We start from the raw sequence: 23,642 nt of genomic DNA, 5'->3' as shown, positions 1-23,642 counted from the left end.
TTCCATTGAAACTAAGTTCTTTCCTACTAAAAAACAAAACAAAAACACAGAAAATACCAACCTGTTCTGAAGTAGATAAGGGAAGGGGCAAGGACCCTAATTCCTTCAGCAATTCATTTGTTTCCTTGGCAAGCTGGTTTGTAGAGTGTTGTAACTGTTGCCTAAGAAAGAAAAGACATGTTTCAGGATATTCTCACTTCTTGAGAGCTGTTATAGTCAGCATCATTTTGTTCTCAGAGTATCTCACAAAGCAGGAAATGAAAGGGCATTTGAAGAAAATGGGCTCCTAGATGCCCAGGTTCACAACAAAATTCCAGAAATACTGCCCAGTCAAACCCACTTCAAGCCATCTTAAAATTACAGAGTAGGAGGAACCTGCCTCAATGAAACTCGCTGAAGGACGCCCAGGTCAGGAATTTTAACTCTTTGGGGAGAAAAGTAAAGCGTATCAGCAGTTCTGATAGAAACTAAGAGTAATCGCCATTCATACCTAAACCTGATAGTTTTAACACAAAACTCCCACACTGAATGGCCCAGGAGTTCTGCGTGGCTAGTGTCTGTCATAGTCCACAAACTAGAGAGAGGATCTAGGCGCAGGTGGCTGGATTAAATGTGCATTGAAAGCATACCTTTCCACCCTAGGGAACAACATCCAAACATCTACTCCCATATTATTGCTTAAAGCAGTTCTTTTTCAGCTTTATCCTTGGCTCCCTACTGGCCCTTTATGCTTGACTCACCGGCTCTTCCCTCCAAAACAAAGAAGCTGTATGCTGTTTAAAAATATGTAAGTAGGAAGGGAAAGACATTAAAGAGGGAAGAATATGTACTGTATTAAGTGGGGTTGGAAAGCAGTAGAAATATGGTTTCCTCTCTTCTCTAGCCATTTCAATGAAGGTTTTAAGGGAAGATAGAGAAACCACACCACAAATTATTAATGTTTCTTTTACTGCAAAGGGGCTTCCAAGATTTTAAAAAAACTAAGGGACATCATTTCAATGGGGAGTTAACCAGGAGCCTGGGCATCCCAGACAGTACTAAAAGTCTCCGTTTATCATATGTCACATTTCCCTGGAAAAAGCTCAAAGTAATAATATTCTCTCATTTCACAATGTCTGAGACAGAAAACAAAGAAAAATTGTTCAGTATATTTGAGAAATAAATGGAACTTCCAAAAGCAGAAATGGAGTCAAAAGAATGTTGTAAAAAGAATCAGGAGTCTCTTTCACCAATCCACTATTCTTTCTCTCAGGCTCCCCTTGGGTCATTCTGAACAAATTCTTCAAATATTACACATTTCCAGCTAGTCTAGATCAGCTCTACAGCTCATCAGAAGTCCCATGCCAACAAAAAGGCTCATTTAGGAAGAGTCATAGGCAGAATATAGTTTAAGAGTAGTAGGGGTTCCTTTCTCAACTTCCCTAAATCGTTCTGCTAAACTGCCCAAGAGAAGAAAGAACCAGAGTTCAAGGACTTCGAGAGTCAGCAGACATCACAATTCATTAATACATTTGTTGCTCCTCTTCTAGATCCAGCTGTCACCTCACGTCCCCGTGCCTCTTATTCTGACTTCACCGAGACCTGAATCCTGGGCTGCCATGCAGAAAGGGCGTTAAGTGTGTCCTCAAAGGATACAAAGCCCAGCCTTGTCGGAAAGCTACTCACAGATTTTCCTGCAGCTTGCTTGAGTCCTGCTTAGTTCCTAGCTGGCTCATCAAATTCTTTATCTGAGCAGCTGGGGAGAGGGAGAAAAAAAGATTTATTTTAAAGGAAAGTACATTCATCATAAGCACCCTTCTCAGAACATCTCCACATCCTGAATAACCCAAACCAAACCCATTGCCGTCAAGTCAGTCCTGACTCATAGCAAATACATTTCTCCTAAAACTAATTACAAGGTTCACCTTTCTCCTTTAGAGTAACTATGTCACTAAATAGAGGTTGGTGTTCTGTATTGTTTTTTAGTTACCTCCAAAGAATTTAGTAATCTTCCCAGATCTCTCACAGCAATTGGCTAAAAATTACATCACCTTTGAAAGGGCCTTGATACTAAATATTGATTAGCAACAATACAAAATTTCAATCTACTAATACACAAAAATTTTTCTATAGCAGGCATTTTTTGTTATTAATAAGTTACCATTTATTGAGCACCTCTATGTGCCAGGCACTACACTAGGGGCTTCGTATACGTTATTTTACTAATTTTCACAGCAAAGTCTGAAGTAGATATATCTTCATTTTGCAGATGAGGAAATATACTTGCAGAGGATAAAAATCTTATATAAGGATACATAATTAATAAGTAAAAAAAAAAAATAAGTAGCAGGGTCAAAATTCAATCTCAGGCACACCGGATTACAATGCTTGTGTTCTTTCATCTATGCCATCTACTTTGTGATATGGCCAAACATACAGTATTGGTATAGCCAACACCCTTTCCACCTTTTCCTAGATATTTTGCTGAGACTAGAAATTGTCATACTAATAGCCCAGGGTTTCCAGGTTTGAATCCTGAATGTCTAAACCATACTCCTGGACCAGGCAAGCAGAGGTCTAGAGGAACTGATCATCTGTCAGTAAAGAGGAAGAGTTCTGACACCAACCAGCCTGCCTGGAGGTCTGAACATCCCTGTCTCTCACTGATTTCTGCAACAGAAATAAGGCCCTAAATTCTTTTGTGTCCTGCTTTCTATTTTCTTTTTCTGGTTTCTGAGAAGGATGGAAAGAGGAGTCATTCATTCATTCATCACTCATTTTTAAAGACTGGAATTCAGTTCCATGATTTTTTGCTTGTTTGCTTGCGTGCTTTTTAAGAGCATGAATTGTCTCCTATCTGTCCTATAGGGTCACTATGAGTTGGAATAGCCTCGAGGGCACTGGGTACTGGGTTGGGTTATGAATAGCTTGAGTATAGACAGGTTGAGAGAGGACTTTGACCAGAGGAAACACCTTTATCTTCCAAGTTCCTCTAGAATGTCAAGAGGGATAATACAGTACAGTAGGTATATGGCTTCTCCAGCCAAAAGCTAGTCTCCTTTGTGAGGGCCTTTCCTAGTCTCTCTGGATTAATGTAAAAGTCTTACCTGTGGCAGCAGGCTGCTTAATGACTGGCTTAGTCGGAAAGAGATGAGGAAACCAATGTATAACGCATCAATGTATATACATTATAGGGACAATATACATAAATGCTTGCATGTCTAATGATAAAAAAATCCCTCACTTGTTAGAGTTTTGAAATTAAAAAATTAATTGTTCCAGGAAAAAAAAAAAAAGGAGAGTGAAAATGATTGCACAACTTGAAGAATGTAATCGATGTCACTAAGTTGTGCATGTAGGAACCGTTGAATGGGTGTATGTTCTGCTGTGTATATTTTCAACAACAAAAAATATATATAAAATAAATTATTTTTTAAAAAACTAATTGTCCAAATTTACCTTACGATATTCTTGGGGGTCATAACCATACTCTTGTTCTTAATTTGGTCACCAAAACAAGAGTAGTAAAAAGGTGAGTTAAAATATATTAGATACCAGTAGTAGCCCCTAAATCTGATAAGAAACAATGATTAAACAAAATCTTCTAATTAACTGATCGTTATGATTCTACTGCTAAGTAGAAATTAACTACTCAGTCCTTGGCAGTATATATAAGTTATTTCCCCTTAGCCAAAATCACTGTCTCTTGAGTGTTACAAAGCAAAAACTTACAGTCAAGCATATATAGGTTTGTAGCACTTCAAATTATGACTTTATCTTATCCTGAGACCATGTTTTTCTAGCAAAAACATAATTCCAACTTCATAATGGAAATATAAGATTCACTTGATTAAAAATTTATCTTTTGACAAACATCCCTAAAATACATCTATTCTATTAAGTCAAGAAAGGTGTGCATCAGGGTTGTATCCTTTCAACATACTCATTCAATCTGTACGCTTAGCAAATCTGAGAAGCTGGACTATATGAAGAACGAGGCACCAGGATTGCAGGAAGATTCACTAACAACCTGCAATAAGCAGGTGGTACAACTTTGCTTGCTGAAAGTGAAGAGGGCTTGAAGCACTTACCAATGAAGATCAAAGACCACAGCCTTCAGTATGGATTACACCTTAACATAAAGAAAACAAAAATCCTCACAACTGGATCAATAAGCTACATCATGAAACACAGAGAAAAGACTGAAGTTGACAAGAATTTCATTTTACTTGGATGCACAATCAACACCCATGGAAGCAGCAGTCAAGAAATCAAAATATGCCTCGCATTGGGCAAATCTGTTGCAAAAGGCCTCTTTAAAGTGTTAAAAAAAAGCAAGATGTCACCTTGAAGACTAAGGTGTGCCTGACCCAAGCCATGGTGTTTTCAATCACCCCATATGCATGCGAAAGTCAGACAATGAATAGGGAAGAGGAATAAGAATTGGCACCTTTGAATTGTGGTATAGGCAAAGAATATTGAATATACCATGGACTGCCCAAAGAACAAATAAATCTGTCTTGGAAGAAGTACAACCAGAATGCTCCTCTGAAGCAAGGATGGCGAGATTATGTCTCACATACTTTGGACAAGTTATCAGGAGGGACCAGTCCCTGGAGAAGGACAACATGCTGGGAAAAATAGAGGGTCAGCAAAAAAAAGAGGAAGATCCTCAAGTAGATGGACTGACACAGTGGTTGCAACAATGGGCTCAACCATAACAACGATTGTGAGGATGGTGCAGGACGAGGCAGTGTTTCATTCTGCTGTACAATAGGGTCACTGAGTTGAGGCCAACTCCACAGCACCTAACAACATTAAAAGAGAGTTACTTTGATGACTGCCTTGACAGGGAACACAACAAAGAACTCCTGAGGGAGCAGGACAGCAGTGGGATGCAGACCCCAAATTCTTGTAAAGACCAGACTGAGACTAGAATGACCCCGGAAGTCATGGTTCCCAGACCTTCTGTCAGCCCAAGACAGGAACCATTCCCAAAGCCAACTCTTTAGATAGGGATTGGACTGGTCTGTGGGATAGACAATGATACTGGTAAAGAATGGGCTTCTTTGATCAAGTAGACACATGAGACTATGTTGGCATCTCCTGTCTGAAGGGGAGATGAGAGAGTAGAGGGGGTCAGAAGCCCGCCGAATGGACACGAAAAGAGAGTGGAGGGAAGGAGTGTGCTGTCTCACTGAGGGGGAGCAATTAGCAGTATATAGCAAGGTGTTTATAAATTTTTGTATGAGAGTCCGACTTGATTTGTAAACTTTCCCTTAAAGCACAATAAAAATTAAAAAAAAAGAGAGAGAGAGAGAGCTGCTTATAGATTAATGGTTCCACAGGCGAATGTTAGCATTATAGTTACTGCGTTCTGCTAACGCAGCATTATGTAAGATATAAAGAACCGTTTTTCTTCATTGCTAACAAGTGGAATTCCCTTCTTACCTAAATCAAATGGGAATTAGGATACCAATAAAGTTATCAACTGGCCAGCTATACAAATAATTTATAAAAGAGGACAGACACTAGCATTTACTAAGCACTTGCTATGTGCCAGATACTGGGCTAGGTACTTGTAAAGTATTACCTAATTTGATACCAACAATCCTTTAAAAATCCGTTGCTGTCAAGTCAATTTCCAACGTACAGCGACCCTATAGGACGGAGTAGAACTGCCCTATATGGTTTCCAAGGAGCGCCTGGTGGATTTGGACTGTCAATCTTTTGGCTAGCAGTCGTGGCTCTTAACCACTACACCACCAACGTTTCCTAACAACCGTTTAAGTATTATTATCCTTATATTGCATGTGGGCAAACCAGGGCTCATGGAAGTTACAGAATTCATTCATTCATTTACTCTACATTATTCTAAGCCTTAGATGACACCTGCTCTCAAGTTTACATTCTAAGGAAAAGAGATAATAAACATATATGAAGTGGTGATAAGTGCTATAAAGAAAAAACATAGTCAGGTAAGGGCTAGAATGACAAGGTGGTCAGTGAAGACCTCTCTGATAAGGTGACTCTGAGCAGAGGTATAAACGAAGTGAAAGACTGAATTGATACCTGGTGGAGACGCATTCTAGGCAGAGGGAGTAACAAATACAAGGTGCCCAAGGCAAGAGTGCTTGGTGTGATGGAGGAACAGCCATGTGGAGATGTAAGGGAAGGGGTAGTAGGGAGCCAGATAGCTCGACTGGAATGCAACGGCAACGGCATCATTTTGTTTTGTTTTGGTTTTGGTAAACTATTATAAACCAAAAAACAACCTGTTGCCATCAAGTCGATTCCAACTCATAGTGACCCTATTGGACAGAGTAGAACTGCACCATACGGTTTCCAAGGAGCGCCTGGTGGATTTGAACTGCTGACCTATTGGTTAGCAGCTGAGCTCTTAACCACTGTGCCATGAGAACTCCAAACTACTATAAGGACTTCAAATTTTAATGAAATAAGAAGTCACTGATGGGTTTCAAGCAGAGTCATAATAACCTGTCCAAAAGAAAACCTGTTGCTGTTGAGTCAATTCTGACTCACAGAGAATTCCAATAGTTACATTCCTTGTACCACGAAAGGCTGATTATTAAAGGAAATAGAATGCAGTGACACAGGTCAGGCCTGGGTTTCCCAGTGTTCCACTTAGCTCCACCCTACTTATCTGATACCTCCCTTACTTAATAGCCCTCTGCTCTAGATAGGCTGATGTCCTTGCTCCAACCTGTTCCTTCCCCAACTCCCTCTCACCTATAGGAATATTCCTTCGTACTCACTAGAGTCCAGTACAGTGCCAGGCACCCAGTGGGTATGTAAATAATTGCTGATAAATTGATTTAGCCTACCTTTTATATTATGGCACTTTCTCTAAGGCAGAAGATATAAATGAACATGATCTAGGAATAATGAGACTTGAAATATAAGCCACTCTTGACCACTAACTAGATGTTTGGTACTAGACAAGTCATTACGCCAGGTCTGTTTTCATCAATTGTATAAGATATGACATTTTAACTAACATTTATTGAGTTCTATTTGCCAGAGTATTTACTACTCGTGTGGGGTTGTTTTTCTTTTTCACTAAATCTTGACAACTCTGTGAAGACTAAATGATCTCTAAGTACCCCCACCTTTTTAAGTACCCCTACCACTGCTCAGTTCTAAAACTCCGTAATAATGAAATAGCTCTAGTCCCAGAATGATGCTGTGTAAACAAGGGAGTGTTTCAGCAAGCCAGAAGTTTGGCTTAGAGAAGCTCTACCTGTGACCTTTTTTTTTTTTCCTTCATAAGCAAGATACAAATGGGGCTGGCTTGACCACATGCTACTCATTTTTGTATTTGTATTACCACACATGCACACACACGCCTCTAGAAAATAGCTGGTTGAATATATGACACATAAATGTAAGCCCAAAAAAAAAAGTCAAGGAAAGGGGTATCCACTAATTAGATAGCAGATAAGAACTACTTTAGGTGAAGGGAAAGACAACACACAATACAGGCGAGGTCAGCACAACTGGACTAAACCAAAAGCAAAGAAGTTTCCTGAATAAACTGAATGCTTCGAAGGCCAGCATAGCAGGTGCAGGGGTTTAGGGACCATGGTTTCAGGGGCCATCTAAGTCAATTGGCATAAAACAATCAATTAAGAAAACATTCAGCATTCCACTTTGGAGAGTGGCGTCTGGGGTCTTAAATGCTAGCAAGCAGCCATCTCAGATGCATCGATTGGTCTCAACCCACTTGGATCAAAGGAGAATGAAGAACACCAAGGACACAAGGTAATTATAAGCCAAAGAGAAAGGGCCACATAAACCATAGACTACAACAGCCTGAGACCCAAAGAACTACATGGTGCCCGGCTACAACCGATGGCTGCCCTGACAGAGAGCACAACAGAGAACCCCCGAGGGAGCAGGGCAGCAGTGGGATGCAGACCCCAAATTCTCATAAAAAGACCAGACTTAATGGTCTGACTGAGATTAGAAGGACCCCAGTGGTCACAGCCCCCAGACCTTCTGTTGGCCCAGGATAGGAACCATTCCCAAAGCCAACTTTTCAGAGAGGGATTGCACTTGATAATGGGATGGAGAGGGATGCTGGCGAGGAGTGAGCTTCTTGGATCAGGTGGACACTTGAGACTATGATGGCATCTCCTGCCTGGAGGGGAGATGAGAGGGTAGAGGGGGTTAGAAGCTGGTGAAATGGACAATGAAAACAGAGAGTGGAGGGTGGAAGCAGGCTGTCTCATTGCGGGGAGAGCAATTGGGAGTATGTAGCAAGGTGTATATAAGTTTTTGTGTGACTGACTTGATTTGTAAACTTTCACTTAAAGCACAATAAAAATTTTTTAAGAAATGGACGAGAAAGTAGGAGAGGGCAGGAAAACTGGTAAGGTGGCACCCAAGGTCAAGAAGGGGAAAGCATTGACAGGTCATGGAGTATGTAACCAATGTCACAAACGATACGTGTATTAATTGTTTAATGAGAAACTAATATGCTCTGTAAACTTTCATCTAAAGTATAATAAAATAAATAAATAACTTAAAAAAAAGTCAAACACATGAGCAACGAAAAAAAAAAGGTCAAGGAAACAGATCTCATCTTACTGGCTGTTTTTATAAAGTAGATCACGCCTTAGAAATTCTAGAGGTATGTCACAGTGTCAAGGTGTTTATCATCTATCAAGACTTATTAAAGGCAGTAGGATTTGAGCAGAATTTTACAGAGTATGGAAAAAATATCAATTAATCATCAGCTGCTCTCTCTATATCTATAGGCTCAGCTGAGAATTTTTTTTTTTTTTTCCCACCTAGGCTTTTGTGGTTGCCTTTGTTAAGATGACCAGAATTTGTTGTTGTTTTTCAGGGAGGGTGGTAAGAGGAAGGGCATTTTAGGGCGTCATTTGCTAGCTAAGCACTGTAATTAATCCAAGCCTCCATTACCGGTAAATTTCTGAATATTAAGATATTTTCCTAAAAGTTTCCAGCAAGGCTCAGGTATCAGATATCCCAAAACTCATATCATAAGGGCAGTAATGTCTTGTTTTACTGGAATCCAAACAAGTAAAACCTTTTGTATACTGCCTTCCATAACTACCAAAGTCAGGAATTTATTTAAAAATTTTCACTTGCGTGTACTCAAAATGTCAAAAAGCAAAGTGATACTTTGTAGAAAGATTTTAATCAAAATGGGCTGAATCAAAAGGGTTTTCTGGTCAACTTGGCTAATGAGAAAACACTTTTTCCAAGCATTCTAGCAAAAAAAATTTTACTTTAGACTGTTTCTTATAACAATTTGGAAAAAAGATACTTGGGTATTTCCTATGAAATGCTACATAATTTTAGAGCCAGATGACTAAGCCAAAGTCCTTCAGTTCCTAGTGTGCAATTTTGTTATTTTTGTAACTAGTCATTCAACTCCTCCTATCACTCATCCCTCGTTTTTTTAAAAGCATGGCCTGGCTAAAACTTTAAAGGCTATAAAGCAAATCAATTTACTGTACATTACAAATAACATCCATACAAGGAACTACTCTAAATTGAACACTCTTTGTGTGCTTTTAGCTGGCATCAGCTTTAAGCAGGATCTTAATCTCCAAATAAAGCTTAATCCAAATCAAGGTCTAATCAAATCGAAAGCAACCACGATCACAGGTGGGAAAAAATTTCTCTTCATTTGAGAGACTCTAATGGTCTAATCCAGTATATAAAACAAAGGTAAATTCAACTAGAATACATTATTTACACCAAACGACAAAATGATGGCCTATATGGTAATTACGACAATGGAGTCATCTCAGTGTCTTACTCTGACAGGTTTATATTCTGTTTTTATATAGCTACAATAAAAATTACCCGACTTTTTAAAAATAGCCACTGTATTTCAAAAGTAAAGCTCTAAACTGAAGATGAATACTAAGTTCCAAAGGTATAATCTTTTGTGATTACATAGTGGTTAAGAACAAAAACTCTGAGTTAAGACTGTCTATGTCAGATTCCTGGTTTCACCACTTCCTAGCTGCATGATCTGGAGCAAGTGGTTCCACTCCTCTATGCCTAAGTTTCCTTACCTAAAAAATAGGGGTAACAAGGTAACACTCATTTGGCTGTTGTGAGGATGAAATAACATAAAACCAAAATTAAAACACAGTGTCTGGCATATAAAAGGACTCAATTAAGTGTCAAGCCCAAGCCCAGTGCCATCGAGTCAATTCCGACTCATAGCGACCCTATTGGACAGAGTAGAACTGCCCCATAGAGTTTCCAAGGAGCGCCTGGCAGATTAGAACTGCGACCCTTTGGTTAGCAGCCGTAGCACTTAACCACTACGCCACCAGGGTTTCCCAACTAAGGGTAGCTATCATTATTACCAAACTCAAGGCTGTAAAACAAAATGTACTTAGCTATGATAAAATCAATTAAGTACATATTGCTGTTATTGTTAGGTGCTGTCAAGTTGAGCTTTCGACTCACAGTGATCCTACATACAACAGAACAAAACAATGCCTGGTCTAGTGCCATCCTCACAGTCATTGTTATGTTTCACCCTATTGTTGCAGCCACTGTGTCAATCCATCTCATTGAGGGTCGATCTTCTTTTTCACTGACCCTCTACTTTACCAGCCATGATGTCCTTCTCCAGGGACTGATCCCTCCTGATAATATGTCCAAAGTATGTGAGACAAAGTCTTGCCATCCATGTTTCTAAGGAGCATTCTGGCTGTAGTTCTTGCAAGACAGATTTGTTCATTATTCTGGCAGTCCATGTATATTCACTATTCTTCACCAACATCATAATTCAAAGCCATCAATTCTTCTTCAGTCTTCCTTATTCATTGTCCAGCTTTCCCATGCATATAAAAAAAAAAAAAATAAGGCAACTGAAAATACCATGGCTTGGGTCAGGAGCACCTTAGTCCTCAAGGTGACATCTTTGTTTTTAACACTTTAAAGAGGTCTTTTGCAGCAGATTTGCCCAATGCAATACATCATGTGATTTGTTGGATGCTGTTTCCATGGGTATTGATCGTGGATCCAAGTAAAATGAAATCCTTGATAACATCTATCGTTTCTCCGTTTATCATGATGTTGCTTATTGGTCCAGTTGTGAGGATTTTTATCTTCTTTATGTTTGGGTGTAATTCATACTGAAGGCGGTAGTCTTTGGTCTTCATAGGTAAACTGCTTCAAGTCCTCTTCACTTTCAGCAAGCAAGGTTGTGTCATCTGCATAATGCAGGTTGTTAATGAGTCTTCCTCCAATCCTGATGCCATGTTCTTCTTCGTATACTCCAGCTTCTCGCATTATTTGCTCAGCATACAGACTGAATAAGTATGGTGAAAGGATACAACCCTGATGTACACCTTTCCTTATTTTAAACCACACAGTATCCCTTTGTTCTGTTCAAACAACTGACTGTCTATGTATGGCTTCTGCAAAAGTACAATACAGTGTTCTGGAATTCCATTCTTCATAATGTTATTCACAATTTGTATGATACACACAATCAAATGCCTTTGCATAGTCGATAAAACACACATAAATACCTTTCTCATGTTCTCTGCTTTCAGCCAAGATCCATCTGACATCAGGAATAATATCCCTCATTCCTCGTTTTCTTCTGAATCCAGCTTGAATTTCTGGCAGTTCCCTGCTGATGTACTCCTGAAACAGTTTTGAATGATCTTCAGCAAAATTTTACTTGCTTGTGATACTTATGACACTGTTTGATAATTTCTGCATTCTGCTGAATCATCTTCCTTTGGAATTGCACAAATATGGATCTCCTCTAGTCAGTTGGCCAGGTAGCTGTCTGCCAAATTGCTTTGCGTAGACAAGTGAGTGCTTCCAGCGTTGCATGTTTGTTGAAACATCTCAGTTGGTATCCCATCAATTCCTGGAGCCTTGTTTCTCGCCAATATCTTCAGTGCAGCTTGAACTTCTTCCTTCAATATCATCGGTTCCTGATCATATGCTACCTCCTGAAATGGCTGCACATGAACCAATTCTGTTTGGTACAGTGACTCGGTATTCCTACCATCTTCCTTTGATGCTTCCTTTGTCATTCAATATTTTGCCCATAGAATCCTTCAATGTTGCAACTCGAGGCTTGAGTTTTTTCTTCAGTTGTTTTAGCTTCTGAAATGCCAAGCATGTTTTTCTCTTTCAGTTTTCTAATTCCAGGTCTTTGCATATTTCATTATAATACTTTACTTTGTCTTCTTTAGCTGCCCTTTAAAATCTTCTGTTCAACTCTTTTACTTCATTGTTTCTTCCATTTATTTTAGGTACTCGACTTTCAAGAGTAAGTTTGAGAGTCTCTTCTGACATCCACTTTATTCTTTTCTGTATTTTTAATGACCTTTTGCTTTCTTCATTGATGATGTCCTTGGTGTCATTCCACAACTCATCTGGTCTTCGGTCACTAGGGCTCAATGTGTCAAATCTATTCTTGAGATGCTCTCTAAATTCAGGTGGGATATACTCAAGGTCCTACTTTGGCTCTCCTGGACTTGTTTTAATTTTCTTCAGCTTCAACTTGAACTTGCATATGAGCAATTGATGGTCTGTTCTGCAGTCGCCCCCTGGCCTTGTTCTGGCTGATGATTCTGAGTTTTTCCACCATCTCTTTCCACAGATGTAGTCAATTTGATTCCTGTGTATTCCATCTAGTGAGGTCCACATGTACAGTAGCAGTTTATGTTGTTGAAAAAAGGTTATTTGCCCTGAACAGGTCATTGGTCTTATAACTTCCAGCATCATGCGATTTCCAGCATCATTTCTATCACCAAGGCCATATTTTCCAACTTTCTGATCCTTTTGTTTCCAACTTTTGTATTTCATTCACCAGTAATTACCAATGCATCTTGATTGCATGTTTGATTATTTCAGACTGCAGAAGCTGGTAAAAGTCTTCAATTTCTTTATCTTTGCCATTAGTGGCTGGTGTGTAAATTTGAACAATAGTCGTATTAACTGGTCTTCCTTGTACGTGTATGGATATTATCCTATCACTGACAGCATTGTACTTCAGGATAGATCTTGAAGTGTTCTTTTTGATGATGAATGAGACTCTATTCCTCTTCAATTTGTCATTCCCAGTATAGTAGACCACCCCAGAACCCAGTACCAGTGCCGTCGAGTTGACTCTGACTCATAGCGACCCTATCGTTATCCAATTCAAAATGGCCAATACCAATCCATTTCAGCTCACTAATACCTAGGATATTGATCTGTATGAGTTCCATTTCAAATTGAATGCCAACTAAATAATATCCACTGCTGTGCCAGGCACTGTAGCTAAAGAGAAATATATAATGCATGGTCTCTAGCCCCACAAAACTAATAGTCATCTCTCTAGATGTTATGACAGGTCAAAAAGCATGAATTATATGAAGAAACACAATATAAGTAAGTGCTAAACTGTGAGGGGAAAATGCTTACAAATCCAAAGAAAAAAAAATAGCTACCATTTCTATAGCACTTATGCCATATGAGTTAGAATCGGCTCAATAGCAACAGGTGTGCAACAGGCATAGTGTTATGGATTGAATTGTGTCCTCGAAAATTATGTATTATAAATCCTAACCTCTATGCCTGTGCTTAAAATCCCAGTTGGGAATGGATTCTTTGTTATGTTAATAAGGCAGGATTAATGTAGGGGGTGTCTTGAGTCAATCTCTTTTGAGATATAAAAGAGAGTAAATAAGAAAGCAATAAGCACAGATAGGCAAGTGAGATGCCAAGCCACCTCAAAATTGCCCAGAAGCAGAAGCTCAAAGAGATAAGAATCTTCCTCCAGAGTCAACAGAGAAAGCCTTCACCTAGAGCCGACACCCTGAATTGAAACTTCTAGCCTCCTGAACTGTGAGAAAATATATTTCTGTTTGTTAAAGCCACCCATTTATGGTATTTCTGTTATAGCAGCACTAGATGACTAACACACACTATTTTAAGCACTTTATATAAATTGCCTCATTTAATCCTCACACCCTGATGAAGTAGACATTATTATCAACTCCACTTTATAAATGAGGAAACAGAAATAGACAGGTAAAGTAATATGTTTATATAGCTAGTAAGAAGCAGATCTAAGATTGAGTCTGACTCCTGTACCTACCCACCTAACTGCTAAACTATAACGTGTGTGTGGTGGGGGGGGGCGGGGGAGTGCTCAACAGGTAGTATCACTTTTGTTGCATATCTACTGTGTGTACCAGCACTATATCAGAAAACTTCAAACATTCCTCTTTAACAATTCTATTCATTTTACAGCTAAGGGAGCAGACGAAAAAAGGAAAATAACCTGCCCAAGGTTAACAGTACACGCAGCAGCAGAGGCTCAATCCAGATCTGCTAACCCTAAGGCCCATGCTCTTCTGTGACTTTCCTTTACGTTTCAAAAGCAAAGGAAGGCTTCATTACAAGGGGAAGGATTTAAGCACAACTCAAAGGATCTGTATAATTTAGAGAGCTAGGAAGACAGGGAGAGGACAGATAGTAATGATAGGAGGAACAGGATGCGCAAGAACTCGAGCAAAAACAGCGTCCAGGAACATTAAGAAAAATAGCCTGCCTGTAGCAAAGGCTGAGGAGGAGTACAAAGTATGACTAGTGTGGGTTAAGATTTCAGAGAGAATGGAATGTTAAAATTTGATGCAGTAGACAACAGAAAGTCACCGTCAGCTCTTGAGGCGAGTGGCGTAATGAAAACGGGATTTTAGACATACATCACTGCTATGCTCATCCACATTATCAGGATAAAATAGAATGGGGAAAGAGTACAATGAGAGACACTAGCTTAGAGTATGCTGTTGGCATACAGGTATTGAGATTATAAAGATTTAAGAGGGTGGCAATGAAATAAAAAGCAAGGGGCAAATGTGAAAATAACTTCGAAAGAAGAATCCGCAGGATTTCATGATAATCAGTTTTAGAAGTTCAATTACTTTTTGTTATTTTAGGAAACAAAAACATATCAATAAATTATCAATGTAAGGAACAGAAATGTTGTTTTTGAATCTCCTAAAATAGTTAACTTTGAGGCTGTTGTGCTTTTCCCTATAGTTGACCTTGCAATACTCCCCAGACCTTCCCTTCTACAATAGACAAAGCCAAGTATTTTTCCTCTGTGCCCCACACATTCCGATACCAGCCTTTTGTACCAGGCAGTCAACCTTAGCTGTACCTATAACAACCCCCACACAGTGACCTGCTGTATCTCAGGCTGATGGGTTCAGCAATTCCAAACCTGTGCCAGTGACTGGACAATTTAGAAAAAAAGATAGATATTCTCTCAAACTTTCAAAGGGTACTTGCAGGCCTATATAGTGTGGGATATACCCATGAGCTCACATTCAGAGGGTATACTTGAGTATGTTAGCCACGTCTTAGAGAGGTTTGAGGGATAGGCACTAGTCATTTAACTGGGTAGATGCAATGTCGTTCTTCCAATTTCCTAATTTCTACTTCCTCACCAAACAACTCCAAGGGAAGAATTTCATCTTGTACTGTTTGGAGTCATACAATGTGGTAGGTACCAGATACTACTATATGGCATACAATGTGGTACCACATGGTATAAGGGGAAAGAGGCAGAAAGAGTTCTAAGGTAGCAGGAAAATCACATTCATTCAAATCAATTCAATAATAATTTATTAAGCATCAAGATATAAGATCTGATGCCCAGTTACCTCTCTGACCTTTTTTTCCTACTATGCACCCTTTTTTTTCTGGAACCCTGTGGCACAGTGGTTAAGGGCTCAGACACTAACCAGAAGGTCGACAGTTCGAATTCACCAGCCGTTCCTTGGAAACCCTATAGGGCAGCTGTACTCCGTCCTACAGGGCGGCTATGAGTTGGAATCAACTCAGCAGCAGCACGTTTTTGGGTGCACCCTTACGTTAACTGCAGTCGAGCCACACTGGCCTTCTCACTATTCTCTGAAAACACCAAGGTCTTTGCTCTTGCTGTTCTCTCTGCCTAGAATAGCTTCTCACACAGCTCCTTCCCTCACTTCCTTCAGGTGTCTACGAAAACGTCACCTCCTCAGAGAGATCCTCCTTGACCAACTTATCTAAAATAGCATACCCACCCTCCTCTCCCTTCACTCTCCATCCCTTTACACTATTTTTCTTTGTAGCACTTATTACTTGGGAATATACGTATGTCATTGTTGTTCAGTGCTGTCGGGTCTATTTAGACTCACAGTGACCCCGTGTAACAGAGTATAACTACTCTATAGGGTTTTCTAGGCTGTAATCTTTACAGAAGCAGATCTCCAGATCATTCTCCTGAGGAGCCGCTGGGTGGGTTCAAACTGCCATCCTTTCAGTTAGCAGCTGATCACTTAATCATCGCACAACCAGGGCTTCATACACAGACACACACACACACACACCCTCTATCAGGGCAGGGGCTTTATCCATCTTTCTCATTCCTCTTACCCTGGTACCTAGAACAACACCTGGCACATAGCCAGTGCTCAAAGAATATCTGTTAAATAGGTGAATGAATGAGTCTCCCATATGCCTGGGACTGAGATGAGTACTGAGAATATAAAGATGAGTAAGTCATGTTCCCTGCCTCAGAGGAGCTAACAATCTACCGGGGAGACAAGACATACCACAAGAAGGGAATAGCAGAAACCCCACCACTTCAGAGTCTCCTCTGGAGAGTGGAAAAACAAGTCACTTGTATACTTAAGTGTTAGCTACTACAGAACTCTAATAGTAATTTTAAAAATTTGAAAAAGGCTAATTGCTGGTCATAAGGGACAGACCTGGTTTCAAATTTAGGCACTGCCATTTATGAACTAAGCAATTATTGAACTTCTGTCGGACTGTATCCTAATCCTTAAAATGGAAATTCTATTGGTACCTATTTCACAGCGATATTGGAAAATTAAGCCAGATAATACAGTGAAAATATCTTTCCTATAGCCTGGAACACAGTATGAACTCAATAACTGTTAGCTATCAGTGTTATCATGGTTGATTCCAATGACCCCCTCGAGGCTTTATCCAGTCAAAAACTGTGGTGAGTTGCTGTCGAGCCGAGTCTGACTCATAGCGACTCACGGCAACCCCACGTCTGCAGCACAGAACTGCGCCATAGGGTTTTTAGGGCAGTGGCTTTTTGGAAGCAGATCACCAGGCCTGTCTTCTGAGCCACCTTTGGATAGGTTCCAATTACCAACCTTTCTAGTCGTTAAGCACTTAACTGCTTGCATCACCCAGGGACTATTTAAGCCTTATCAATTCTATCTCCAAGGAAATATCTCCTATCCTTCCCTTCCTTTTCACTCTCACAGTCCCTAACTCGTATCTCTCATTCCAGTTATGAGTTAGTTCCATATCTCATTCAATTATACATTCTTAAGGAATTAAATCCAAGCCCCTTTGGATTTGAACTTGGATTTAAACCCAAACACTAAAAGCCTTTCATGTTTGGGCCCCAACTCATCTTTCCAACCCTATTTTCCACTGCTTTCCTGAGTCCATCACTCTAGCCATATTGAATTATTCTGCTTTTCTATATACACCCCCTGCCTTCCCACTACCATGCTGTTCCTCATTTTATTCCCTCTTTCTGGAATACTCTTTCCTCTTTACCTTCAAAAATCCAAACCCTTACCACCATCTTTCCAACCAAGCTCAAATGCCTTCCCTGATTCCTCTCAAGTGAAAATGGTCTCCCTCTCCTGAATACCCACATAATGTTATTTGTACCTCTTCTATAGCACTGATTCCTTTCAACCTTACATTTTGGTTGTTGTGGTGCAGTGAAGTACTTAATATGGCCCTTCTAGCCATAGTCTTTGTGACTCCCACACAATGATTGGGTCCCCAATCTACTGCCGTTGACTTGACTCTAACTCATAGTGACTCTTTAGGACAGAGTAGAACTCCAGTATAGAGTTTCCAAGGAACAGCTGGTGGATTTGAACTGCTAACCTTTTGGTTAGCAGCCGAACTCTTAACCACTGCACCACCAGGGCTCCAATGATTGGGTAGGACCATGCAAATAAGGTGTATGGACACTAATGAGGGGATTGGTCAGTTTTGCCACCCTGCTAAGCTTAAAAGAGAGCCAATTCCAGAGCAGAGGGGGAATCTGACTACCACCAAGAAGAGACAGGAGCAGAGAGTGTCCTTTGGATGCTGGGTCCCTGCACTGGGAACCTCCTAGAACCAGGAGACCAAGAGACAGAGCTGTAACACCGAAGAGGGTGGCAGCATAGAAACAGCGGCAGCAGAGGCAGCAGAACCAGGAGGCCAGCAGGAGACTATGTTGTGGGTGTGTTGACCCACTGAGCGAGAAATCTGAGCACCCTCAGGTAAGAGGCTTGCTGGCGGGTTGGAGTGGCTCCGGACACTTGTCAGTAGAGCTAGGTTCGCTGACCCACGGAGCCAGAGCTGAACGCCTTCAGCCGAGGCTTACTAGTCGAGTTGGTTGCCTCCGGGCACTTACCAGGAGAGCTAAAGAGCTTTGTAACGCTTGCCCAAGCAGGGCAGAGGTCTGGCCAGCCCAAGAGGCCCCTGGGCAGGGGGGTGAGCCCATGGGCCAGAGAGAGGCCTGCCTGCTGCACAACCGAGAAGAGGCTGTCCTGATCAAACAGCTGTATCCTGAGCGTTCCTCAGCCTCAGTTGTAACCTGTTACTTCCCTAATAAACTCCGTAACTGTGAGTTCTGTATGGCCATTGCAGTGAATTATCAAACTCAGCAGAGAAGTAGAAAGTGCCATGGGAGGGATGGTGTCAGAATTGGTAAAAAGTTGGAGAGGAGTTATGTCTGACGTCCACCTTACATGAATCAGCCGTGAGCTGTTGATGCTGACAATGAATCTCCTCCCTGCCTTGTGAAGTTGGATGGGGAGGTCAGACACCACCCCCATGCCATTTTCACAGTTGTTTATGAACTGCACAGGCTCCCTGGGGAAAGAATTTTGTTTCGGTTCCTCTATTTTCTATATAGCCTGATACTCAAACAAATATATGTTGAATGAATATTTCACAAATACACAGACATTAAAATTCGATTTAGCCTCAACAACAGCTTTCTGCCTTGAACCAGAATTTTCTGATCTAACCTGCATTACTGCTCCCTCACAAGAGAAAATTGGAGCTTTCTAACCAGTGGTCATATTAATCTTTTTTTTTTTTTAATTCTGGGTTTAACAGGATTATATTCTTCTTTCCACTTCCAAATCAGCCAGTCTCAATCCCTTCCCATCAGAAACTTTCTGCCTCTCAAGTTCCACAATCACCATTTAAATTGAAAAGCAAAGTGATAGATTATTCTTCAAAATATAGAACAAAATTGTAGTACAAGACCAACTAGTTCTACCTATTAACAGAGTACAGCCAAGCTCAAAAAAACACAATCATAAGCGACGATAATGATCACCATTTGTTCCAAGTAAAGTTGCTGCTGCCCACCTCCTGTTTACAAAGCTCTGAGCTGATTTTCAGGCCCAAGATACAGGTTGTATTTGACTCATTCAGCTACAGCCTCACTCAGACCCTAATGGTGAGGAGGGAGTTTTAGGACAAACAATGACATTCTGAATTTCACCACTACCTACCAAGTCTTACTTGCTATGTGATTGTCGCCAAGTCCCTGGACTTCTCTGTGCATCAAATTTGTTCAAGAGTAGCTAAATACTAAGAAGAACAAAAGCCTCATATGCTTGAAACCCAAAAATATACCCAAATCCTTTGTTACGAAAAAATAATAATAATGTAAATTGAAACGTTTTTGGTGAATCCTCTTCATTAAAACAGAAGTCATCTCACTCAAATACTAATCATCGCATCTGATCCCTCAACTCATTTACAAGAATTATGTATAAGTCACCCGAAAACATACACTCTCCACTTCCTTTAATTGAAAGTTGCTGATTTCCTAGGAGCCAGTGGCTGAGCAGAATGTAAACCTAAAGCCTAAATCAGTAAACAACCTCCGATCCAAACTGGCCCAAGAAGAAAGCGAGGTGGGTAGGGGGAAAGCGGGTGACAGGAAAAACTCGGCTGACCACTGCGCCAAGTCCACGCATTCACTGCTCTCCAGGACACACACACACACCCCCACCCTAGGGCTGTTAGCTGTGCTGTTGAGGCCTCAGCACCGTGGCGACAGAACTCCTGAGAAGAAACTCGAGCTTCAGCAGCGGCTCGGGACCCTCGGGGAGTCGGGCCTGACAGATTAGGGGATGGCAGCCCGGCGGCCCCAGCGTGGAGAGTCCAAGACAGCCTCAGGTGTGGCTTTGGTCTCAGAGCCGGTTGGGTTCCGCGTCCCGGCAGCCTCACCAGGCCTGTCCCGGGACGGCCCCCGCCCCCCAGCCCAGTCCCCTGTCTCACTGGCTTGGCTGATCCGCTGGATGTTGCCGCTGCATGTCTGGATGATGCTGTTGAAGTCCCGGAGTGGGGGCCCTGAGGGCCCCGGGTTCCGGTACATGTGTAAGGGGCCGTAGGACATGATAAGGAGCTGAGACCGGCTCGCCCTGCGCGGTGCTCCAACCGGAAGCAGCTGTCAGACGGGACCGGCAACCTGACGGGGAAACCGGGCACAGAAAGGGCGTGGAAGGGGCTGAAGCTGCGTGCGCACTAGCTCCGCCCCCATGCAGCGCGCACGCGTCCGCCCTGCCCCGCCCCGCCCCGCCCCGCAGCGCGCGGGCGCCGCTGAAACCGAAGCCTGGGGCGAGTTTAGACTAGACGCGCGGAAAGTTGGGGATGCGGGCTCGTGACGTCACATAATTGGGACGCGGCTACTTGGGTGGCGGTGTTGTTTCTTGCAAAGACACAGTGACAGGCGGCAAGAATTTTCGATTTGCATAAAATTGTACCAGATGATCTCAGCCCTGACATCCTTTTATGTTCTATTCTGAGAATTCAGGCCCAAATATGGGAAAATTCGATAACCTCGAAACCAAGCCCCTGAAATTGCTCGCTCCACTTCTGAACTCTAGGGCTTTGGTAGTATTTGCGGGGCACTTTCACGGTTCACAAACGATTTTCATTTTTCCCTCCACCCCTCTTGTAATTCCAAACAATAAAATAATATTTATTGAGCATCTACTATGTGCGAATCCTCACTGCAATTCACTTGTTGATAAGTTTTTTCACGGCAAGTCACGATGTTCTATCTATATTTTTAATCTTCAGAATAGATAATGGACAAATTTTTTAAAATCTTGAAGTAACCAGGCAAACTAAGCATTATTATTTTCCTTTTTACAGATGAGAAAATTAAGATCATAGAGATTCTCTTTACTGAAGTTTGACTGCAAAATCTGTACACTAAGCTAACTCCATCATCACCTATTGCCCTAAAGTTTATCCCCTTATTCTCAAATTCATTCTCCATGTAAACCCCTCCCAAATAGCCTCTTCATCTGTATCCCAGACGGGGATTTCTTGGAGAACTATAGTCCCAAAATGTAAAAATCATTCCCTTAAGTAATTTGGAGAATAAGACCTCAATGTTCCAGTAAGATTGCATTTTGTCAGTGAAAGGAAAGGCATGGGTAGGATTTTGATTTGGGAGGGAGTCAAGACACTGGAGGAGTGAAGGGGAGCTGGTAGTGTGCTTTCCTGTGTTCTCCAGCAGCCCTGCCCTAGGTTGCTGTGCAGTCTGTGGGGAACGGCAGAGAAAGAGGAAGCTGCTTCCCTGTGTTTACATATGTGGGAAGGGGCCCCAAATGGGTAAATGAGCCTGCATTCAGGCTCAGAGCTATTATAAGCAAGACTCTCTCTCTTTTTCTTTAGTGCATTTATGAGAATATTTCTTTCTTCATAGAAAAGGACATGACATTTGGGGCTCTTGTTTTATTAAAACCCTGTCATTTCTTACAATCCATAGTTTCATGTCAAGTCTTACAGAAAATTATATAAATTGTACGTTTTACTCATAAAATACTGTTGAGGATGTTTTCATTTACATTTTCATTACATTTGACACTGTATAAAGTAAAGTTGAAAAGTACTATCTTAATAATAGAAATGATACCAGAGATCACATGATAGAATTTTGCAAGACCAATGACTTCTTCATTGCAAATACCTTTTTTCAACAACATAAACAGAGACTATATACGTGGACTCCGCCTGATGGAATACACAGGAATCAAATCAACTACACCTGTGGAAAGAGATGACAGAAAAGCTCAATATCATCACTCAGAAGAAGGCCAGGGGCCAACTGCTGAACAGACCATCAATTGTTCATATGCAAGTTAAGCTGAAGCTGAAGAAAATTGGAACAAGTCCATGAGAGTCAACGTATACACCTTGAGTATATCCCACCTGAATTTAGAGAGCATCTCAAGAATAGATTTGATGCACTGAACACTAATGACCAAAGACCAGACGAGTTGTGGCATGACATCAGGGACATCATGCATGAAGAAAGCAAGAGGTCACTGAAAAGACAGGAAAGAAAGAAAAGACCAAAATGGATATCAGAAAAGACTCTGAAACTTGTTCTTGAACATCGAGTAGCTAAAGTGAATGGAAGAAATGATGAAGTCAAAGAACTGAAGAGATTTTAACGAGCAGCTCGAGAAGACAAAGTAAGGTATTATAATGACATGTGCAAAGACCAAAAGAGAAGAACATGCTTGACATTTCTCAAGCTGAAAGAACCGAAGAAAAAACTAAAGCCCCAAGTTGCAGCATTGAAGGATTCTATGGGCAAAATACTGAACTATGCAGGAACCATCAAAAGAAGAAGAAAGGAATACACACAGTCACTGTACCAAAAAGAATTAGTCGCCGTTCATCATTTCAGGAGGTGGTATATGATCAAGAACCGATGGTAGTGAAGGAAGAAGTCCAAACTGCACTGAAGACTTTGGTGAAAAACAAGGCTCCAGGAATTGACAGAATACCAACAGAGATGTTTCAACAAACGGATGCAGCACTGGAAGTGCTCACTTGTCTATCTCAAGAAATTTGGAAGACAGCTACCTGGCCATCCAACTGGAAGAGATCCATATTTACGCCTATTGCCAAGAAAGATGATCCAACCCAATGCAGAAATTATGGAACAATATCATTAATATCACATGCAAGTAAAATTTTGCTGAAGATCATTCAAAAGCAGCTGCAGCAGTACATCAACAGGGAACTGCCAGAAATTCAAGCCAGATTCAGAAGAGGACGTGGAACCAGGGGTATCATTGCTGATGTCAGATGGATCATGGCTGAAAGCAGAGAATACTGGAAAGATGTTTACCTGTGTTTTATTGACTATGCAAAGGCATTTGACTGTGTGAATCATAACAAATTATGTATAACGTTGCAAAGAATGGGAATTCCAGAACACTTAACTGTGCTCATGAGGAACCTGTACATAGACCAAGAGGCAGCCTTTGGAGCAGAACAAGGGGATACTGTGTGGTTTAAAGTCAGGAAAGGTGTGCATCAGGGTTGTATTCCTTCACCATACCTATTCAATCTGTATGCTGAGCAAATAATCCAAGAAGCTGGACTATATGAAGAGGAACAGGGCATCAGGATTGGAGACTCATTAACAACCTGCATTATGCAGATGACACAACCTTGCTTGCTGAAAGTGAAGAGGACTTGAAGTACTTACTGATGAAGATCAAAGACTACAGTGTTCAGTATGACTTACACCTCAATATAAAGAAAACAAA

At 41.1% G+C, this 23,642-nt stretch overlaps 1 protein-coding gene across 1 annotated transcript in view; it reads right to left on the bottom strand.

Annotated features, from left to right (window-relative positions):
• The window catches only part of STX12 (syntaxin 12), a 42,313-nt gene extending 21,737 nt beyond the window's left edge, over nucleotides 1-20,576 (bottom strand). The window contains exons 1-3 of the mRNA XM_003415267.4: nucleotides 20,344-20,576; nucleotides 1,666-1,735; nucleotides 62-161 (exon numbers count right to left, since the gene is read on the bottom strand). Coding sequence (XP_003415315.1) covers nucleotides 62-161; nucleotides 1,666-1,735; nucleotides 20,344-20,461 — 288 coding nt within the window. The 5' untranslated portion in view covers nucleotides 20,462-20,576. The remainder of the gene's footprint in view (nucleotides 1-61; nucleotides 162-1,665; nucleotides 1,736-20,343) is intronic.
• Between the last annotated feature and the right edge of the window lie 3,066 nt (nucleotides 20,577-23,642).

The sequence above is a fragment of the Loxodonta africana genome, chromosome 3 (assembly GCF_030014295.1).
Source record: "Loxodonta africana isolate mLoxAfr1 chromosome 3, mLoxAfr1.hap2, whole genome shotgun sequence".
NCBI lineage: Eukaryota > Metazoa > Chordata > Mammalia > Proboscidea > Elephantidae > Loxodonta > Loxodonta africana.
Note: the sequence above shows the minus strand (reverse complement) of the source record. Positions and strands in the feature narration are given on the sequence as shown.